Raw genomic sequence first — 19,216 nt, 5'->3', positions numbered from 1 at the left:
TTCCCTGTGAAAGTAAATGAGCCTAATTCTTAAAGACCCCTGAAATTATTTACTAGATGTTTATTTTTTGAATAAAATAAGAATCTGAGTTTAACAAAACATTTTAAATGTAAATATCAAGCTTACCTTTCTCTCTTCCATAAAATGTGCTTGTGGGCACGCCAGCCATTTTGAAAAGGTGGGAAAAACAATTGGCAAGGCCACACCCCCACACATGTGACATAATTTTAAAGGTACTGTTGTCCTCTCTAAGAAACATCAGGACTTAGAGGAGTGGCAAGTAGAGTATGAGAGCTACAAGCAAAAAACTAAATGTGTACTACAGTGCGCAAAAAATGAATTACTGGGCCATCAGGGGGTCTTGAGGGACATTTATAAAAAAAAAATTAAAAAAAAATCCCACAAACCTTAAAAGTGCACTTGAAAAGCTCACACAAGAAGGTTAACCTAGCTTACCTAGAAGACCTCATCAGGGGGAGCACACTCCCCCTCTTTGAAGAGCTCACCCACTTAACTCGCATTCCAAGAAAATAGCTAACCCCAGATAAGGCAGCGTGATGTATCCCGAGATAACAGGACTGGGACATCTAAATAAAGGTGTGAAACAATCGCCTTCAAAAGGTTATCAATTAACTTTAACCAAAATTAGGACCACTCGGTGCGGCAAGAATTAATAGCTATTAGTCTCAACACCCAAGGATAAGCAGAAGAGCATGATTGATATGATGGAACTGAGAGTTTGTTACACTTAACTTTTGCAAAACACAAATAAAACTAAATTGAAACTAAGGATTTTCAGAAAATAAAAACTAGACTAAACTAGCAAAGAATTGGTAAAAACTAATTACAACTGGCAAAAAATTGAAAATCTGGAGTCGAAACTAAATAAAAAATAAAACCTAATGAAAATGGCGAAACGTTTAAAACTCTGGTGCAGAGATTGGCAAATCTGACCAGGAACGTTATAAAATGGATTGTCAGAACAGTCAGCGTTAAAGCCACATTTGACAGTCCATACTAGGATGGCATTGGACATCTTGGGGGTGGAAAGGGGTTGGTGTGACCAAGGTGTGGTTTGGCTTGTCGTATGTATATTTGAGATCATATGGCTCTGGATGGACCAGTTACCAGGGCATGGAAGGAGGACAGACTCATTAAAGGAGGAGAAGGCATTTCCTGGGATTGGAGATCCTCTGGGTGAGTGGTTGATTAAAAGCATGCATAAAATAGAAGTTATCTGTTGTTATTGATTGGTAATAGATTGATAATTGGCCACATTTACAGCTGTATTGACTTGTTGTGGACGTAGTCGACTTCAGGTTTAAACACTCTCATTAACAGGTTGAAAATAGTGACATTAAAGGAAGAGTATGCAGCACCACCCTGTCAGACGCCAGTGATGGTGGAGCTCACTGATGAATCAGGTGAGCTGGATTCATGGCTGATTCAAAACTAAGATCCCCCTGCTGTGGTCAGTAAGGGGAGAAAAGGGGGAAATAAAATCAAGAATAAAAGAGGCATTTATAAACGTTTAGGTGTCAAGTGAAACGGGACAAAAGGGGGTGTTTTACTGTTATTTTAATGTCAGCATTATTATTGTATGAGAATCATGCGACAAGCATTGCATCGATGATCATTTATTGAAGCTTTTGACCTTATACTAACATCTGTGTTCCTGTGATTGTTATAACCTCTGATGAATCTTCTATTTACAGGTGTTAGGATAATGATATAATTTTTCATTGCAGGTGTAACCATGATCATTTTCATACATATTGCAACTTGTTGCTCATTGTAGAGTTGTGCTCAAGTTAATAAGGGTTAAAAGCTACAGTCAGCGCGAATGTCTGACTGATCTATTGAGGGGAAAGGCTTCGAGCATAGAAGGCCACACGCGCTTACATAACATTGATATCATGTTATTCTTTGTGATCTTTTCTTCAATTATGTCTTTAAGGTTAGTTTAAATAGTGGCAGTTAATTAAACGACATTTATTAAAATATTAAATACCTGAGTCAGAACGTTACACGCGGATCACCTTAAGAGTCTGGGAAACTTTGTAGCTGCCTAACTTTTTTTTTTTGAATGTTCTAGCTCCGTTGATTTGACACATTGGAATGTGTCAAAAAAGGGGGGGAAGGTTAAGCTTTAACATCAAACAAGGATTATTTGAACAATTTATAACTTCATTTGTGTCTTTAATAATTTAGGAATGGTAAAGCTTAAGCTAATAGTGGTCCGAGAAGACGGACCTTTTAGAGAATCAGTGAAAAAGCATAAACTATCACTTTCATGTTTAATCATTACTCATTGAAATGAACTGAATAGCGCTTAGAAGATTTGTTAATTTCTTTGTCTTTTGTTAAAAAGAGGGGTTTCAATAATTTTCAGACACACCTTGCAAATGTGCTTATAACGAGTTGGCACTTGGTCTTTTGAAGGTCAGAAGCTTCGTTCGGCGTGACTGTCCGGACTGATAAAGTGTAGGAAACGCCTTGAGTGCAGAGGGCTAAATGCAAACACGCTTACACACACATAAGATATGATTAGAATAAGTCCCTGGGACATTCTGAATGTTTTAGACCAATTTTGAATCACTAGAAGGTCAGTAGATAACAACATTAGATTATTAGGGTTAGGAAGAGAGGTGTTTTGGTTTTCTGTCTCTTACAGAGAAAGGAACAGACACCAGACGAGGCCACAGAGATACGAGGGTCCTTCGCAGCAGAGACAGATACAGTGACTGCCGAGACACCAACTGGGTCCAAGGGTCATGGCGTTTGGGCTCCAGCTAGTCACTTCAAAAGGATGAATCCCATAAATACAGCAATAACCATGAAGGGGTTGACGGAAATCCGGAAACACCAGACCAACGAGGTTCGAGAGGCTCTTGGGCAAAAGGGGGACGCCTTCCTGTTCTTTTCTGGAGGATACACGGGAGACACAGGACCCGAGGATACACAGATCGTTGTTTGAAATAGGGGCAGAATAATCCCCTGATCTGTGTCACGACTGAAGGGTTGTCTAACCCCTGAGGTTGAAGTAAGAAGAACAGAGGATCACGCAACTGGACGACACTGGTAGCTGCAGCAATAAAATAAAGGTTAAGAGCTCTTCGGACAGAGGTTCTAGTCTACGTCTGAATGGTATAAGGGAACACCAAATAAAGCTGTGGGAGAACAGGGGAGTGTCATCTGGACCTGCTATCCTTGTAGTAATAGTTTGTCTTGCACCTGACTTGCGCAAACACAGAGGTCATCTTACATATGGTTTGCCCGTCAGGGGGACAAAGGACCTCAGGAGTGAGAAGAGATGAACCCGGCCACACTGGGCTACAGGGTGTTTGTGAGGTCATTATTCTAATGACCTCATCAGGGGGAATTGTTAGATTATAATATTATTTTATGCCATGTTATACCCCTAATTAAAGATTGTGAATTAATATGTAGTTTTAGTTTGCATTATTCTCCTGAATTAGAAGAAGCTGATAACTATTGCATTAGTTAAACTGATTTGCATTACATTAAACTGCTGACTTGTTGTGAATGAATGATATTGTTTTATGATGCATTATACTGCTGAGTTATAAGAAATCTAATTTGTCTGAGTAGAAGAGAACAGAGTGTGCTGGAGTTTTCTGCCCCATTCCAGCAGGAGCAGATAAACAGGGAGCCAAGGTCGTAGCTTAGGCGCTGTGTGAGAGAAAGCATGTGAATGTTTAGGCTTTGTATGATAAGGTGGAGGCACCAGAGGCTATAAAAGTTTGAGCAATGCTCCACCATTTTGAGATTTTGAGGCTGTCTGCATCAGTGTCCATCTCCCACGTGTGTGATCATTAAATCATCGTTTGACTCAACCCGACCGGACCAGTGTTGTTATTGTGGTTTTTCTCTTGTCTCCATCCCCAATATTTTGAACCTTAACAGAAGCCAGACGAACACCTGCGTGAAGGTCTATCTCGGGGCAGGAGCAGGTGTTGACTCAGTTTTCCGGGGGAGGCAGAGCTTGAATGCCTCATCCTCTCTCTCATATTTCTGCTGAATATCCCATCAAGCACGATCGGCATGACCAAAATGTCCTCCTCCTCCCTCTCTGACAGGTTTGTCAGGTTGACCAATCTGGCTCGCTCGTGCAACGCCATCATCCCCATGGATTTTCTTGTGGCTTGGACTGCGCAGTGCTGCATGCTGAGTGAAATATGTGTGATCACAGTAATTTCTTCCCAGACATTTTGGTCAGGTCTGGTTGCCATGCCCCCACATAGCACTGGCTGGTAGGAAACAAAAATGGGGGAAACATTCAGTGCCATTACAGCTAAAAGCCACCGCTTTGTAGGCCCTCTCGGTCATGATGGACTGAAAGCGGTCTGCCTTCGATGGGAGTATGGGGCTCCTGGAGGAGGCTTTAGCCAGCCATGAATGGAGGTGGCCTGCAACTAGCGGCTCCATGTGGGGCACACAGAGTAGGCCGTGCTTCTCTATGCCCTCAAAATCCAGGGAAGAAGGCCCTTGGATGGCGGTTCTGCTGCTGAACGGGAGGCCCTCCAGGAGGCAGTTACCTCTTCCAGCAGCACCAGGAAGACTGGGAGACTGGGAGTTCTCTTCAGAGAACCACTGCGGCTAGGCCCAGCTGTGAGCCCCAGCCTGTGGTTCGGTTTCCGTGACTCCCTCCTTGTCACCACCAGTGACCACTTCCAGTGGTATGACACCCGATCTATGGTGACGATTTGGGTTCAGGAGAAAACAGCTATGGGAATTAGCTAACACTCCTGTCTGTGGAAAGTTAAGCTAGTTAGCCCTAGAAGGTTGAGATTGGGCCGAAATGAGGAGAGGATTGTGAATAATGTCTATGTAGTAACCAGTGATGTAACGAGTAATCTAACCAATTACTATTCCTATCGTTACAACGCTGTTACCGTTACTAACAAGAAAATGCAGCGCAGTCGCATTGCTATTTTTCAACAAACAGATGGTTGAAGCTGTGTTCAGCTTACCGCATCTTATATCAGTTGCACGGAAGTAGCTGTCTACATAAGTAATCTGGGCGCTACAGCTTTAAGCAGCTGCATGCGCCCCCGACGGCGGCAATCACTTTCTGGCAGATGATCACTTTTTGGCACAACACCTGGAGCTAAGGGGCAAAACAATCGCATGAGTGCTGCTGTTTGACTCAGGAAGAATCGTGCTAAGCCAATCACAACTACTTTAAGATGACAAAGCAACAAGGTGATATATACCAGTTTTTAAATTGTGTTGATAGGCCACGTAAAACCAGAGTCATGATAAACAATATATACGCAGCGTTTTTTCCTGAATAGTTTCGTCACGTTTACTATCTAAGGACAGCAAGCACTCTCTGCTTATGACCAAACAAAAAAACAGCCCATTTGTGTTGGTGGAAAAATGCACCATGTCGACCAATCAAAAATAATATGGCAACATAACATTTGGTTGTTTAGGAAGAGGGGGAAGTTTTAGGAGTGACGGCGAGTGAGAGAGACTGTAGAAAAAGAGAGAGAGCGAGTTTTGAGATGTGAGAGATCTGTGACATTTAGCGTGTTTGGGTTAATGTGTTGTCTTGTGTAGTTAGTGTGTAGTGGATAGTTTTGTGTTGTGTGTCAGAACAATGAGGCGACTGCTGTCTCCAGGTAAAAAACAGGAGTGATACACCTGCTGCTGTCAGACCTGCAGGTATCAGGCTGTGATGTTCTCCTTTAAGGTGGACAGAAATTATGTTTTTGGAGTGGCACAAATCATTTGTGGCATCTTATTGAATGCAGAACAGCTGATTGTTATGTAATTAGTTTGAAATGGTTATTTTAAAAAAAGGTAAAAGGTAAAATAACAAAACAAATAACTTTGTTGTTTGCAAAACTTGTGCATAGGATTTTAAAATTGACAATTGCATTTAAAGTTATGGAAGTTATGAAATATGAAATATGATTCAATAAACATGTTTGTGGTTGTTACAGTAAAAATATAACTTTTTCTACTCTGATTTTATGTTTTCTGTCTGATTTTAAATCAATTGTGTTAATACAGTATGTCAAAATGAAAACATAACTGTAAATTCAGGCACGTGAGGTTGTGCTGAAAAGAATGATACCAAACAAGGCAAAGTAAATAGTTTTTAAAGGTGTAATGTAGAGGTAAAATCAAAAGTAGTAAAAAATGGCCAATTATACCCTGGACCCCAGAGGGTTAAACATTTTTTTTAAAGTAACGCAATAGTTACTTTTCAAGTAATTAATTACTTTTACAATATTGTAACTCAGTTACTAACTCAGTTACTTTTTTGAAGAAGTAACTAGTAACTATAATTAATTACTTTTTCAAAGTAACTTGCCCAACACTGGTAATAACATAAGCTATTTCAAGGTTGGTGCCGATCAAATTGGTGGACTAAGATACATGCTCCTCCTTCTGAGGAATACACAGGAAGGTACATCCCATAGTGAGACATCGAAACAAATGCTAGGAATGAGAACAGTACGTGACATAACACACATTTAATAAATATTAAATAAAGCAATTACCAGTAAAGGGTGAGTTCACCCAAATAAGAGAAAACCTGTATTTCTTCAAACAATTAGATAGTTTCCATAAAAATCAGTGTGTGATTGTTCAGTGTCACTGTGACTAGTTTTTCAGTGGAGGAAATTCTTGCACCCCAAAATTAACAAATGTATTTTAAGTTTAAGAAACAGAAACAAATATATACTTTTTTTTATATTTAATTGAGCTAGAAGTCAATCCTACCAGGGAAGATTTCCTCTGAAACAGCTGCACCTCCCAGCACATGTCTGCGTTCCAGCACTGCTGCCTGCAGACCTCCCTTCTGAAGATATGTAGCCTACAGGCATACAAAGCACACATCACTTTCACCACAGTACTGAAACCTTACTGCAAAAGCAGGTGTTAGGAAGTAACTATGTAAACTCACTGCCACCAGTCCGTTGTGTCCTACAAAGAGATGTAAAATACGCAATTTAAAACCGATTCCGATGCATGAAGTTTCAAAAAGTTGTTCCATAATTAGGTTTTTAAAATATTTTGTGTATACAGTGTGCCCTGCAGTAATGAGTTCAAAGTTGAATAATTAAGATTAAACTATGCACAGCCGTAAACGGAGTAAATTCAGTTATCTTGGAATGCAATATTTATTTTACTATACGAAATTACCTTATTTATACTACAATCCTACAAACTCAGATTTATCGTTTTTGCAAAATCTATCGCCCGTTATTACAGTATACGTCGCTCTCTGCATTTCTTTCCTACAGTCCACAAATCTCACCTCCACCGATGACCAATGCGTCGTAGTTTGATTTTAAAGCAGTGTGACTTGACCTGGAGCCTGTCACTGTACCCGCAAGGGTCACAGCCCTCCACCATCGGTTAGCCAACGCTGCTAGAGCCATGGCAGGAGTTTGGACTCTTCCACTTCAATCCCTCCCTCTTTTGTGGTGAAGTAGATCCGGGTTTCATACTGGAGGCGACCCTTTATGGACCTCATCAGTTAGGGAAATAGATACAGAGATATGGAAGTAAACTATAGTAGTTATATGATGTATAATGGTTCACTTCTGACGTATTGATAAGAGAGGGAGTGAAATGACACATGAACTTTGCACAGATAGCTAATGTGGTATTTCTGTCACATGAGGCAGTTTTTATACACTTTGAGTTTACGCTGTTACAGTTAAAGTTTAGTACACATCCTTCTTCTGCCCTGATACTGGCTACGCCCATAGCAGAAATACTAGGATACATAAAATACATTTTAATGTGGATATTTATTCGATTTAAAGTCACAAAGTAATTTTAAAAAAGAAAACCAAACGTGTTGGTGTTATTCTGGAAGTGAACACATGGTGGCGGGGTTGTTCCATTAATATCAGGTTCACAGTTCGCGTCAGCACATCGGTAATATGCACTGTATGTATTGTACGTACAGTTCAAAAGTGGGGAGACTCACTAGCGAATTGAAAAGAGCAGCATTGTATATAGTTTTTTATTTTATTTACAAGGATCTTGACTCTGCTCCCTGCTTCAATTTAAACACAGTAGCATACTTTCAATATCAAGTCACAGGACACATTAACATTACCTCTAATTCACTGGTTCACTTGTTTTGAATGTTTTTGCTGGGCATAAATGTGATAAGCTTAAAAACAAACAAACAAGCAAAAACTATGAAGCTACATTCTCTGATTTCACTGGGATATTTTAAAGGTTATGTTCATTTATCTCAAACTACTATTGCAAATGGTTTTTTTTCTTAATTTGTGATCATGTATTATCTATTATCTATATGGTTCTTTGTAAACAGGTCTCTCTTGAAAAATAGATTTTGATCTCAACTACAACCTGGTTAAACAAACAATTTAATAAAAAATATTAAATATAAAGTCTTTCTTATACTGACAGGCAGAACTTGGGAATTTGCAAAAATCAGATTTTTTTTAGTATGTAAAAAGCTGAAAGGATTAAATTGATTAATTTAATTTAATTTAAAAATTCAATATGAAAAGTATGATAATCCAGAAGTGTCATCAGTCTTGGCTGGTTTGTGGCTGTATTTGAGTTATCTCACTGTACGGGCTCACATTAAGAGCTTTAAGATGAGCTCTTAACACAGAATAGTTTCCTAGTGCTGCTGTTGAGGATGTCATGTTGGCCTAGTGGTTCATTCACCTTGCATTAATGGGATAAGAGGCCATACATCATGCTATGAAACAATCCAGGGAGTAAATGGAGCAGGAGAAGGAGATCTAAGGAAGGGAGGGTGTTAAATGGTACAAAAACAACCGAACACAGCAGAATATAAGCAAGTTATCTTCTCATCTTCTCCATATAATTTTGATTTTTGACTATGTTTTGCTTAGACAGTGTAAAATAATTCCTGAGGTTTATATAGATTGTGCACTCTCTTGGTAGGGGAAATGAAATGATGTGTTATGGTGATCTAGAGTTTCCCGCTAGACCTAACATGCCTCTCCCCCGGTGTATTACAGTAGCATTAGTTTCATGGAAGAGAAATGATCCAGATATGCTGTCTGCTTGGTTTTCCTTTAAGGAACGTCTGCGGTAAATCATCCAATCAACCTTAACTAGATCAGAAGATCAAGGCAAGAGATTTTCTTCTTGTAAGCAGAAATTAACACTTCATTCCCCTTTGTCGGCAGAAATTTAACACTGATGCCCTTAGAGGCTCTCCCAGGCAATAAAGGAGAAAATTCAATTATGCTATAACTGCTCCGCACCAAAACACAATTAGCCCATTTTATGGAAAAAAAAAAAGTGATTCATGTGCCTCCAGGCAGAGTGGTTCACTAGTGAAGATGTTAGAGCTCTCAGCATTTACAATAATTTAATCATAAACTACTGTCTCAAAGCAGTCCATGAAGGTGGAGAGTGAGTATATGACGTTCTTTTACTTGATGTATCAAATTAAAGACGCTTTTAATGTTTATGATGAAGTTCACTGTTAATGAACAAGAAAAGCAGAATCAACTTTGTCATATGACAATAACAAATATTCTCTTTATTACCCTGTCAATAATTTACAATTTGTAATTTTTCAAAGAAGGAAAGCCCTGTTTTCACTTTAGTCAATTTTAAATGTGCTAGAAGAATCAAACTTACTTATTTTAGAGTTTGGACATAAAAACTGATCGATCGATCAATCAATTGTTATTACATACGTAATGGTCCAGAATTAAAGGGAAACAAAACTAATAAGAAAATCACAATGTCAAAAACACAAAACAAACAACATTAAATGAATGAAATCAAATAAATATTGATAATTTTCTTGCAAAAATGCAACAATTGCTGTTCTCCCTCAGGTTGCCCAGTCAAACGCTCAAAAGCTGACATTTATCAAAAAAAAAGTCTGTTATATGCTAATATTTGAATTGTTTTTGCAACTTTATCATTTTGTGAAATGGGATAAAGAAATTGTGAACCATTCAATAGTGTTACGGACACTACAGATTACTAATCTGCAACTACTAAATGTTGCAGTTAAACCCTGTAAACTGTAAACTTTTGGCAAATGTCTTCATTTCGATATACAAATAAATGTTAAGTAACACAACCTCAATTTGGATATTATCTTGGAATAATGGAAAAGATGATCATTTCCACATTAATATTTAATGGAAAGCAAGTATATATAAGTGAAAGTTTACTGAATATCAATTTATTTGTACTTAAATATTGTCTATTTTAAAATCTGACATAAAATTGAGTAAAACATATTGAAATGCTTCTTATTCATGTGCACAAAACCATTATGATGTTTGCACATCATTTACTGTTATGGACACTACAGCCTACATGCTGCACATAACTCCACACCACAAATCTGTAACATCATTTATCCCTATGCTCGCAGCAATGTCTGTAGAATGGGATAAATATGTATTTTAAATAATTAATTGTGGTAATGTAATGTGTCTATTTTCTGTTGCATCACTGAAGTCATACAGTCCTGTAGACAAAGTTGACAACTTCACACATAACATTTTGATATCAAAAAATATACATAATCAAGTGATATGTGCCCTACATAATATGATCATATAATAAACAATACATTCTTAACAGCCTTATGTTTCATATGACATTATAACAATTGCTTAAAAAGATTAAAAATTAGCATAGATTTGCAAAAAATGGTTTCATAGTTGGTAAACATCCCATGCTTGATATAATCCAGCCTACAAAAGAAGCATAATTATCACTACAATCTTTTTTTGCACATGGAAATGTGTTACAGAATAATTTGTAGGGTATTTGCATATATATTAGTGCTCTCAAAATTAGTGATTAATATTATTATTATTATAGTGATTATTGTGTAGGTCAACTATGGGATTGAATGGAATCCTGTAGGTTGCAGCATGTGGCCTCTGTGGTTTGGGTTTATTCAAAAGCATCCAACAGACACTGGTGTTTAGAGGCTGGGTCAGCCCCTCTGAGGTAGTCCTCAAGCAGTTTTTGCAGGGAGAGTTGTGGCTCTTGCTTCTCATGATGGCCACAGCCACCGAGGACTATCATTTCCATAGGGATGTGTCTAGTCTCCAACAATTCGGGTAGGTGTTAAATGTCAAAGTGACCTAAGTGGCATGTCACTTTGATACTAGAACTCAAAGTTTTCCAACAGAACACTGCATTGTAATGAGAAGATCAATTACTTCTGAACCTTATCAATGATTGGTGTGTGTTAGTGGGCTGAGCCTCACATGGACATTTTTTAAGCACTTTTAACACAATTCTTGTTATTTAGTTCTTTATGTCGACTGTTATTACATACACAGTCTCTTCAATTTAGCAAATAATACCGATCTAAATGTTCTTGTATCCTATCAAAAGGTTTTCCAGTATTTTTTAAGAGAAGAAACACAGATTGCAGTTTGTATTTTAGACAACACCACAAATCACACTAGGACAGCAACAAAAGTGACAACAAAAACTGTGAAATAGTGACCCTGGCCCATTTATCTTGTAATCACGCGTGTCTCGGTTTGCTCACAGCCACTAAAACATTTTGAGGCTGACCTACAGTGATCTTCGGGTCTTTTGATGGCTTGCACAGATGAGCTACCATGTAGCAACACCTCAAGTCAAACGCCACATGACCGGATTTGAAACGCTCATCAAAATCCAATCATGAGGGGCATGGATATCATCCAATGGTGTGAGGAGTACTTGGCTATCGTAACCAATCAGAGATTGTTTCCTCATCGCGGCCTGTGGTGGGGCTCGCTGTGAGTTTGCCGTCACGGCCTCCCTTTCCTGGCTCCCGCTGCTGTCAGGGGTAGAGGAGGGGAGGGAATGGTGTAGCAGGGAAGTAACTGTGAAAGCTCCCCAAGGGAATGTAAAAGTTTAAGGTCCACGACCAGCCGTGCACGCGAGCCAGAAGACTTAACACATCCCCTCGTTTCTCATGGAAACAGATGGATTTGTGAGGAGGCGTCGGATGACAGCGGAGACCACAGGGAATGATCCCGGGGTTGCAGGAGCCTCTGCCGGGGCAGAAGTTCGATGGCTTGGGGGCAGATTCTGGGGAGTTTCAGAAAGTATCGTGGGAAGCCTGACACCCCGGATCGGAGGGGAAACTGAAATACAGACTATTGATTTGATCCGCAGTGCACAAGATGCACAGTCAGAGGACTCTGAACCGGACTATGAGGGTTTGCCACAGGGAGCTTCCACTAGCACCCACATGTTGGCTGGAGCTGTGGCCGGGATAATGGAGCACTGCCTCATGTTCCCCATCGACTGTGTTAAGGTAGCACGGCTCACTGGCTAACCAGCAAAACCACAACTTTCTGTGATTGTTGAATGCTTCGTCTCCGTAGTCCCTGGTGTGGTCTGGGGTTACCATTCATGTAGCCATCACGCATATTAGCATAGCCCATTAGCTTGCTCGCTAACCCAAACACGCCGCAGAGCTGGCTGCTATGAGGACAAGGTCAGTCGGCTCAGTTAGCGTTTAACAGCCGTATTAGCTTATTTGTTAGCATGCTGTTACAGCGTCAACCTGAGTGCGAATAACGTAATAAGTTGTTTAGCCGCCATTCAAGTCAAAAAGGAGTAGCTTTGTGTAACTAATAACGTAATTATCAAATCAGTCTGCTGTCAAGAGTTTCAGCGGATGTAATGTTACGTAACTGCACGTTTGTGCGAGCAAACGGGGAACCACTTGCTTAATAAAGAGGTGTTAAGTTAAAGAGAATGAGTCAGCCATTCCAAAAATAACAATGGAGGAAATGTGTACTCTGTGTTTACAAAAACAAGTTGTTCTCTCTTGCAACTTACGCCCTTCCGGCTTTGACTATTACAAGATAGAAGACAATTTGCCCCTTCTCCCCCCACAGTGGAGCAGCTGCTTTCCCAGAAACCCAGTGAAAAAGCTGCCTGGCGCAGCAGAGCAACTCCCTCACTCATCCCCCCAAAAAAGATATTTTACTGCATGAATCATGCAGCTTCAGTGAACCAAGATTTGTTTTATTTTGTGCCACACTGGCCCAAAGAGGTCATTGTTACAGCCAAGAGGAAGGCGGCCACAAAGTGGTTTCAGGACACTGAGCTGTGTTTGGCAGGCAGAATATCGCCACTCTCACTTCATCCGTGTCTTTCACCTGTAGCGCACTTAGGCCAGTTACAGGCCTGAACCTGGATGAGGGCATTTTTATTTTTTTATTTGTATAGTTTCTTTTGTGGAACTAGTGTAGCTCAGCATTTTCCCAACCAAGTCACACATGAGATCTGGCTAATTGAAATGCAGCAAAGTGCAGTCAGGGAGTACCAGCACACTAAATACTGGACACCCTTAGTAGAAGCATGAATTTGTTTACATATTAGAAGTAAAATCATCAAACTTTTTTAAAAGTAGTGTTTAGTATGCATTTAGCATTAGAATTGTATTTTTGCAGAGTAGCTATACCAAAAAAATCTTTCCCTCGCGCACATAAGCCTTTCTCTTAAGTACTGTAAATAAAGTTCTGAATAGGCTGGCATTTAGTCATTCTTGTATCGTAAATCCCAGTAATTTGCTGCGGCTCTGAAGAAGTGTGCTACACTTTAGAGTATTTGACTCTCTAGTCAATGAAAAATGAAACCCAAAACAACCCTTTGTTGTTTTTTTTCCTCAAAGAATGGATGGACTTGTTACGGCATAGCATTACAAAGGTCATTGCTTTGTAGTTATATAACCACAGGCTATAGATAAACAAAGCAAACCTACAGCTGGTGAGGACTCCACACATGTGTATGTGTCACGACAATGAGTGACTGAGGATATTTCAGCCTCTTTGCAATACCCTGCTAATACTACAAGTGTGTGCACTGACTTTGTGTCCAGTATGCTCATAGCATTGCTCTGCAGAGCTGTGCATGGACACAGTGGGGTTTAAGTTTGTCCATTCAGCTGGAAGTTTGGTATTTAGGAGATTATGTTGCTGTTGGTGCCTTGGAGACAGACACAATCATCTAGTCCACTCATGCAGCCTTCTATAAATATCACATACCAGGTGATTTAAACATTAATTGTTTGCTCTTGTCTTTTAATGTGTCTATATAATCGATCATCCACCTGTGTGTGAGCGTGTGCAAGGAGGAAAAGAGAAAGGTGTGTTTCAGGGTCAGTGGGAAAAGAAGCTTAGAGGAAGTCAGCTTATGTCCCTTTGTGACCCTGGAGCTTGTAACTGCATACTTCCTTGTATTCATTTATGCATGTACACCAAGATACACCCCACACAATGTCAAATACCTCATTTCCCTCATTTAACCCGTCATTCACAATGCATTCTATTCAGAGCTGTCTTCATTGTCTTCTTAGGCAGACATATGGAACAAGTTCAATTATGCATTCTATCCTATTTTTAGATCAGAATCAGGTCAAACGCCGCAAACATATCGCTTAATTCTAAGTTAATAGTGGACAGGATAGTGGCACACTCTGCTCACGTTTCTATTTGACATCAGAATGCAATTTCTTTCGCAGACACGAATGCAGAGTCTTCAGCCCGACCCTGCGGCCCGCTACAGGAATGTGATGGATGCTCTTCGCCGGATTGTAGCCACAGAGGGAATCTGGCGGCCATTGAGAGGCTTGAATGCAACAGCTATTGGGGCGGGTCCTGCCCATGCCCTGTATTTTGCCAGCTATGAAAAACTCAAAAAGACTCTAAGTGATGTGATTCATCCAGGGGCTAACAGTCATTTGGCTAATGGTACCATAAAACATCCATACACAGTTTATGTTATAAATTAATAGATCGTGTATAGCAATCTTAGCCATGAGATCACTGTAACCGGTTGATATTTAGGACTTTCCCGACTCAAAGAGTGTTGCCAAATGCCCTCGTCTGTGAAGCTGCTGACTCAGCCTAATCTGTGTGCTGCCTGACCAGTCCAAAAAACCCCTGGCAGGACATCAAATCGGATAAACGCTTTTCATAGCTACAGTTGTATACTGTAAAGAAAAGCCAGGGACAGCTGTCGGCCACTCAGTGGCTTCAAGGAAAGTTAAATAGTGGATCGTGTAAAGCTAAGCCATCTCAACTTAAAAAAAAATAAATAAAAAATGTCAGCCATTACCTTGTTCTTCCTACACTCTCTTTCTTCTGTTTCAGTTTAATGGGAGGCTGGGTAAGTCCTCTTTCTCCCATCTCATCTACCTTTTTTCCCCTGTTAGTCATCTTTTATTAAGCTTAGGCTTCTGATTGAAATCCCTCAAATGAGAAATAAGCTGGCTTATCCACTAGGTGTCTCTCTTTGCTTACATTTTGCTTTACAAACCATGGTCAGAAATGTTCTTTTACACCAGCAGTTTATTAAATTTCCAGAAATTCTGCTGTGAGTTGCTGTTTTGAGCTGGAATTTTAAAAAAGCATAAGCTGTGCCGAGGTCAGATGGGTTCTGTTGCAAGTGAAAATTCTCTTCTGCAGTCTCTTCTAGTTTCCTATTTTGCCGTAGTTATCTGAATGTGTAGTGACTTCCGAAGTGTGTTTGTTTCAGGAACAGCTGGGTGTGTGGCCACACTGCTTCACGACGCAGTCATGAACCCAGCTGAAGGTAAGGGCAGCATTTTGAGAGTTAAGATGTGTATATATATATTTTTTTTCTATTTCAAAACAGCAGTTTTGGGTTTCAGTAAGGAAACCTACAGGTGCCACACCTGGGCCAACTATCTTCACATGTTGGCCGCAGCCCTGTAGCTTCACATAGTCACTTTCACAGCTGTCTGTAGACCACCTGCCCAAACATGTCAGTAGAAGGACACTGGTCTGAGCTCATTTGCAGCTGTTAGATGGCTTGCAGCTGTCTGAGGAATTACATACTATGTCTTTGTATATGTTGTATGTTTATTCTCTTAAGGATAGCTTTACTGCAGGTGATGGTTTCCTAATTTTTCGTTTCTTTTTCCTTGTCTTTCCACCTTTGCGCTACCATCTTTGGACACCATGTTTCCCTCAGTTGTGAAGCAGCGAATGCAGATGTATAACTCGCCCTATCGCGGCGTGTTGGACTGTGTACGTGCAGTGTGGCAGAAAGAGGGCCCTACTGCATTCTACCGCAGCTACACCACCCAGCTCACTATGAACGTGCCCTTCCAGGCGCTCCACTTCATGACCTACGAGTACCTTCAGGAGCTGTTAAACCCTCACAGACAGTACAATCCCTCATCACACATGTTGTCTGGGGCTTTGGCCGGAGCGATCGCAGCCGCAGCCACCACGCCTCTGGATGTCTGCAAGACCCTGCTCAACACCCAGGAGTCTCTAGCCCTTGGCTCCATGTCTTCCGGCAAAGGAGCCCACAGACACATCTCAGGCCTGGCCCATGCCTTCCGGACAGTATACAGGCTGGGCGGCCTGCGGGGCTTCTTCAAGGGAGTCCAAGCGAGAGTCATCTACCAGATGCCCTCAACAGCCATCAGCTGGTCAGTCTATGAGTTCTTCAAGTATGGACTCACCAAGCACCAGTACAACAAGAGGAGAACACAACAAATGGAAGCTGAGATGTAGATGCCTCTGTGGTGTAATCTACTCTGAGCTCTTTCTACAAGGAGATATTAATGTGCACATAGTATCTCACTAAAATCCACTTCAGTTGTCCCAATCCCATTCAGACATAGCAGATAAGAAAGACATCCTCAAAGGCAGTTTGAGTTGATATATTTCTTTACCACTCAAGAATAGATATTGTTTAAGTCACAGGACAACACCGTGATGTAAAAGCGAACCAGCTGATCTGGAGAAGTTTTCAAACTAGCATCCTTTGATTCTTGAAGCTGAGGCTGTAAGGAGTTCTAAGCTGAAAGAATAGTCAGCAGGGGGCAGTAGTGTTACTTTGTTGCCTCTAGTAGTTCTGTAGCTTTGCTGTCCTAGAACTGGATTTTTATTTTTCCCATCCAGAGTTTGAGTTTGCAAATAACTGACTCGTCATCCAGATCCCTCATAACAGACAGAGCGTTCAGTTCTTAATTCAGCATCTTAAGCAATCAACTTAAAGCAAGAACATCTACATTTATTTCCTGAAAAGTGTCACTGTCCAGAAACCTTGAGACAATAAACCAAACTTGGCCAAAGCTGCAACTCAAGTTGACAGAGAGTATGTTTTCCCCTATAAATTAACTTGAGACTCCACAGATTAGGAAAGAACATCTTAGTTTCTACAGATTGAGGTAGCCCCCCTTTTTTTGCAGGCAAAGTAATTAAAAAATAGTGAATCTACTTTGTTTTTTCAAATATCAGTGTTAACACTTTTGCTTATGATTTAATTGGGCAAAAAATACAAACGTTTAGATGCTCCCAGGTGTCAGAATTGTGTATTTAAGTAGTTTTTTGGTCATTTTGATAACTCAAATCTTATTTTATTTCCAGAACATATATTATTGTTTTCCCTAATTCTGTAATTAGTCACGGTCTACCTGTTTGGCAGAGGACAGCTTTAAAAAAAGAAGAAGAAGACCTTTATGTGCATTAGCTGGCATTAACAGTCTTGTAAACAACAGAGCTTCATTGTTAGTGCTCAACAGAAAAGGTTGTGTACATTATGCTGTATCCAAAAGAGTCTCAAGAGGCTAGTTATACAACTGTACCCACACTGAATACACTTTAATGCAAGCTGTCATTCTTATTGATTGATGTCTGATTGTTTCTGGCACTGAATTGCACTTGTGGAATAAAGACCCAGCAGTCGGGCTCTATTCACTGTTATTAAAAGGTGGGGAGCCCAACTTTCTTTAAATGTTTTATTTTTTTCCCCGTGTGTGTGTGCACGCTTTGCAAGAGAATAACTCAATACAAAGGTGTGAAGCTCATATTCATGGACCACACACAGCCCACTTTTATGTTAAGTGGGTTGGAGCAGTGAAGTCCTTACATAAAACCAATAAATGAGGCATTTATTAACAAAAAAAAACTGAGAGAGAACATGGTGGTAGGGCTCCATTCACCTTCTTTTATTGTGGTATGGAAGCCCATAGCTAATGTTCTTATCAGTAAGAACTCATAAGTAACTGGAAAGCTCTCATGAATGTATTCTTAACAACTTGTAACACAATGCTTGGTGCCATGCTCCTCTGAAGTTTACATACTTTGCGGAGCCATCTGTTGGGCCAGATCTTCGGTGGAGCCATTTCTGGCCTTTGGGCGATATATTTGACACCCCAGACTTAAAACACTCTTGCAAATTCACCAGTCAAAAAAGTAACAATTGCCATTTTACTCTGTATAAAAGATCCAAAGCGTTTGTTTCCCTTTAGAACAGAAAGCATAGAACGGGGTGGATCAAAAGGGAGGCGAAGCCTGCAGCCACATCTGTGCTGTCAGAAACACATGGTAAGTTTGTGTGTGTTTGCAGGTATTTACTTTTCATCCAGGGCAGGTACAGTTGTTTTGTCTTGAGCACAGGTGCACATTTCAACTTTGACCCCCTCAAAACTGAAAGTGCAACTTGAACTTGTGAACACGCTGGCTGAATTCAAACTGCTGGAAGAGTGAAGGTTTGGAATTTGGAAGAAAAAAATATAAATAAAAGGGTGAATGGTGAAGACTTCGGAGATGGATCATATTGATTATGCGGAAGTCTGTGTTGAAGTAATGGTCAGTTTTTAAAAATCTGATGGACGCAGACACAAACATCAGATTTTGATTAATATTTTCAAAAAGCAACATTTTACTGTAAACTTTAATTACCTCAAGTACACAGAAGACATCGGCGTAAAAGTTGGGAAAAAAACTCAATAAATAACCGTATGTCATGCATGCTGTGCTTCAAGACAGGTATATGTATTAATGCAACAAAGGTACATCAGTCACCATGACTCATGAGTTATTCATCATATTCACATTCATATCTTCAGTGTCAAGTCTGCAATTCATGCAACAAGCTAGAAAAAACATTCTGAAGCAGTGAATGTTTATTCTGTCATTTTCAAGTGTTGTAATCCTGATGGACTAGTTTTAATAACTTTGTCATGAAAGTAAAAATATTGACAATTACAATAAAGTTCAGTTCTTATTTTTTTTCATGAACCATAGAAAACAACAAAAAAGAAATTAATATGATTAGTTACTCATAAATCATAATGTCTGAAATTCCATATTTGTTCCATTCATTAATTTGCTTTTGGATTAAATCATATATGAAAATTCTATTCTACATAAGTACGTAATTCCTGTGAGTAATTCAT

At 39.9% G+C, this 19,216-nt stretch overlaps 2 protein-coding genes across 2 annotated transcripts in view; one reads left to right on the top strand and one right to left on the bottom strand.

Moving 5' to 3' along the window:
• pyroxd2 (pyridine nucleotide-disulphide oxidoreductase domain 2) overlaps nt 1–7,421 on the bottom strand; it is a gene marked incomplete at its 5' end in the record, with an annotated part of 28,141 nt that extends 20,720 nt beyond the window's left edge. The window contains 3 exon segments of the mRNA XM_080869398.1: nt 6,760–6,853; nt 6,944–6,963; nt 7,298–7,421. Of these exon segments, the coding sequence (XP_080725524.1) occupies nt 6,760–6,853; nt 6,944–6,963; nt 7,298–7,421 (238 nt within the window).
• Nucleotides 7,422–11,786: 4,365 nt separating this feature from the next.
• slc25a28 (solute carrier family 25 member 28) lies at nt 11,787–17,875 on the top strand. The gene is made up of 4 exons (XM_080868613.1): nt 11,787–12,301; nt 14,519–14,747; nt 15,535–15,591; nt 15,994–17,875. Exons 1-4 carry the CDS (start codon nt 11,957–11,959, stop codon nt 16,542–16,544), a joined length of 1,182 nt encoding a protein of 393 aa, XP_080724739.1. The 5' UTR covers nt 11,787–11,956; the 3' UTR covers nt 16,545–17,875.
• Nucleotides 17,876–19,216: the final 1,341 nt, after the last annotated feature.

This window comes from Rhamphochromis sp. 'chilingali' (assembly GCF_963969265.1).
Source record: "Rhamphochromis sp. 'chilingali' genome assembly, chromosome: 20".
NCBI lineage: Eukaryota > Metazoa > Chordata > Actinopteri > Cichliformes > Cichlidae > Rhamphochromis > Rhamphochromis sp. 'chilingali'.
Note: the sequence above shows the minus strand (reverse complement) of the source record. Positions and strands in the feature narration are given on the sequence as shown.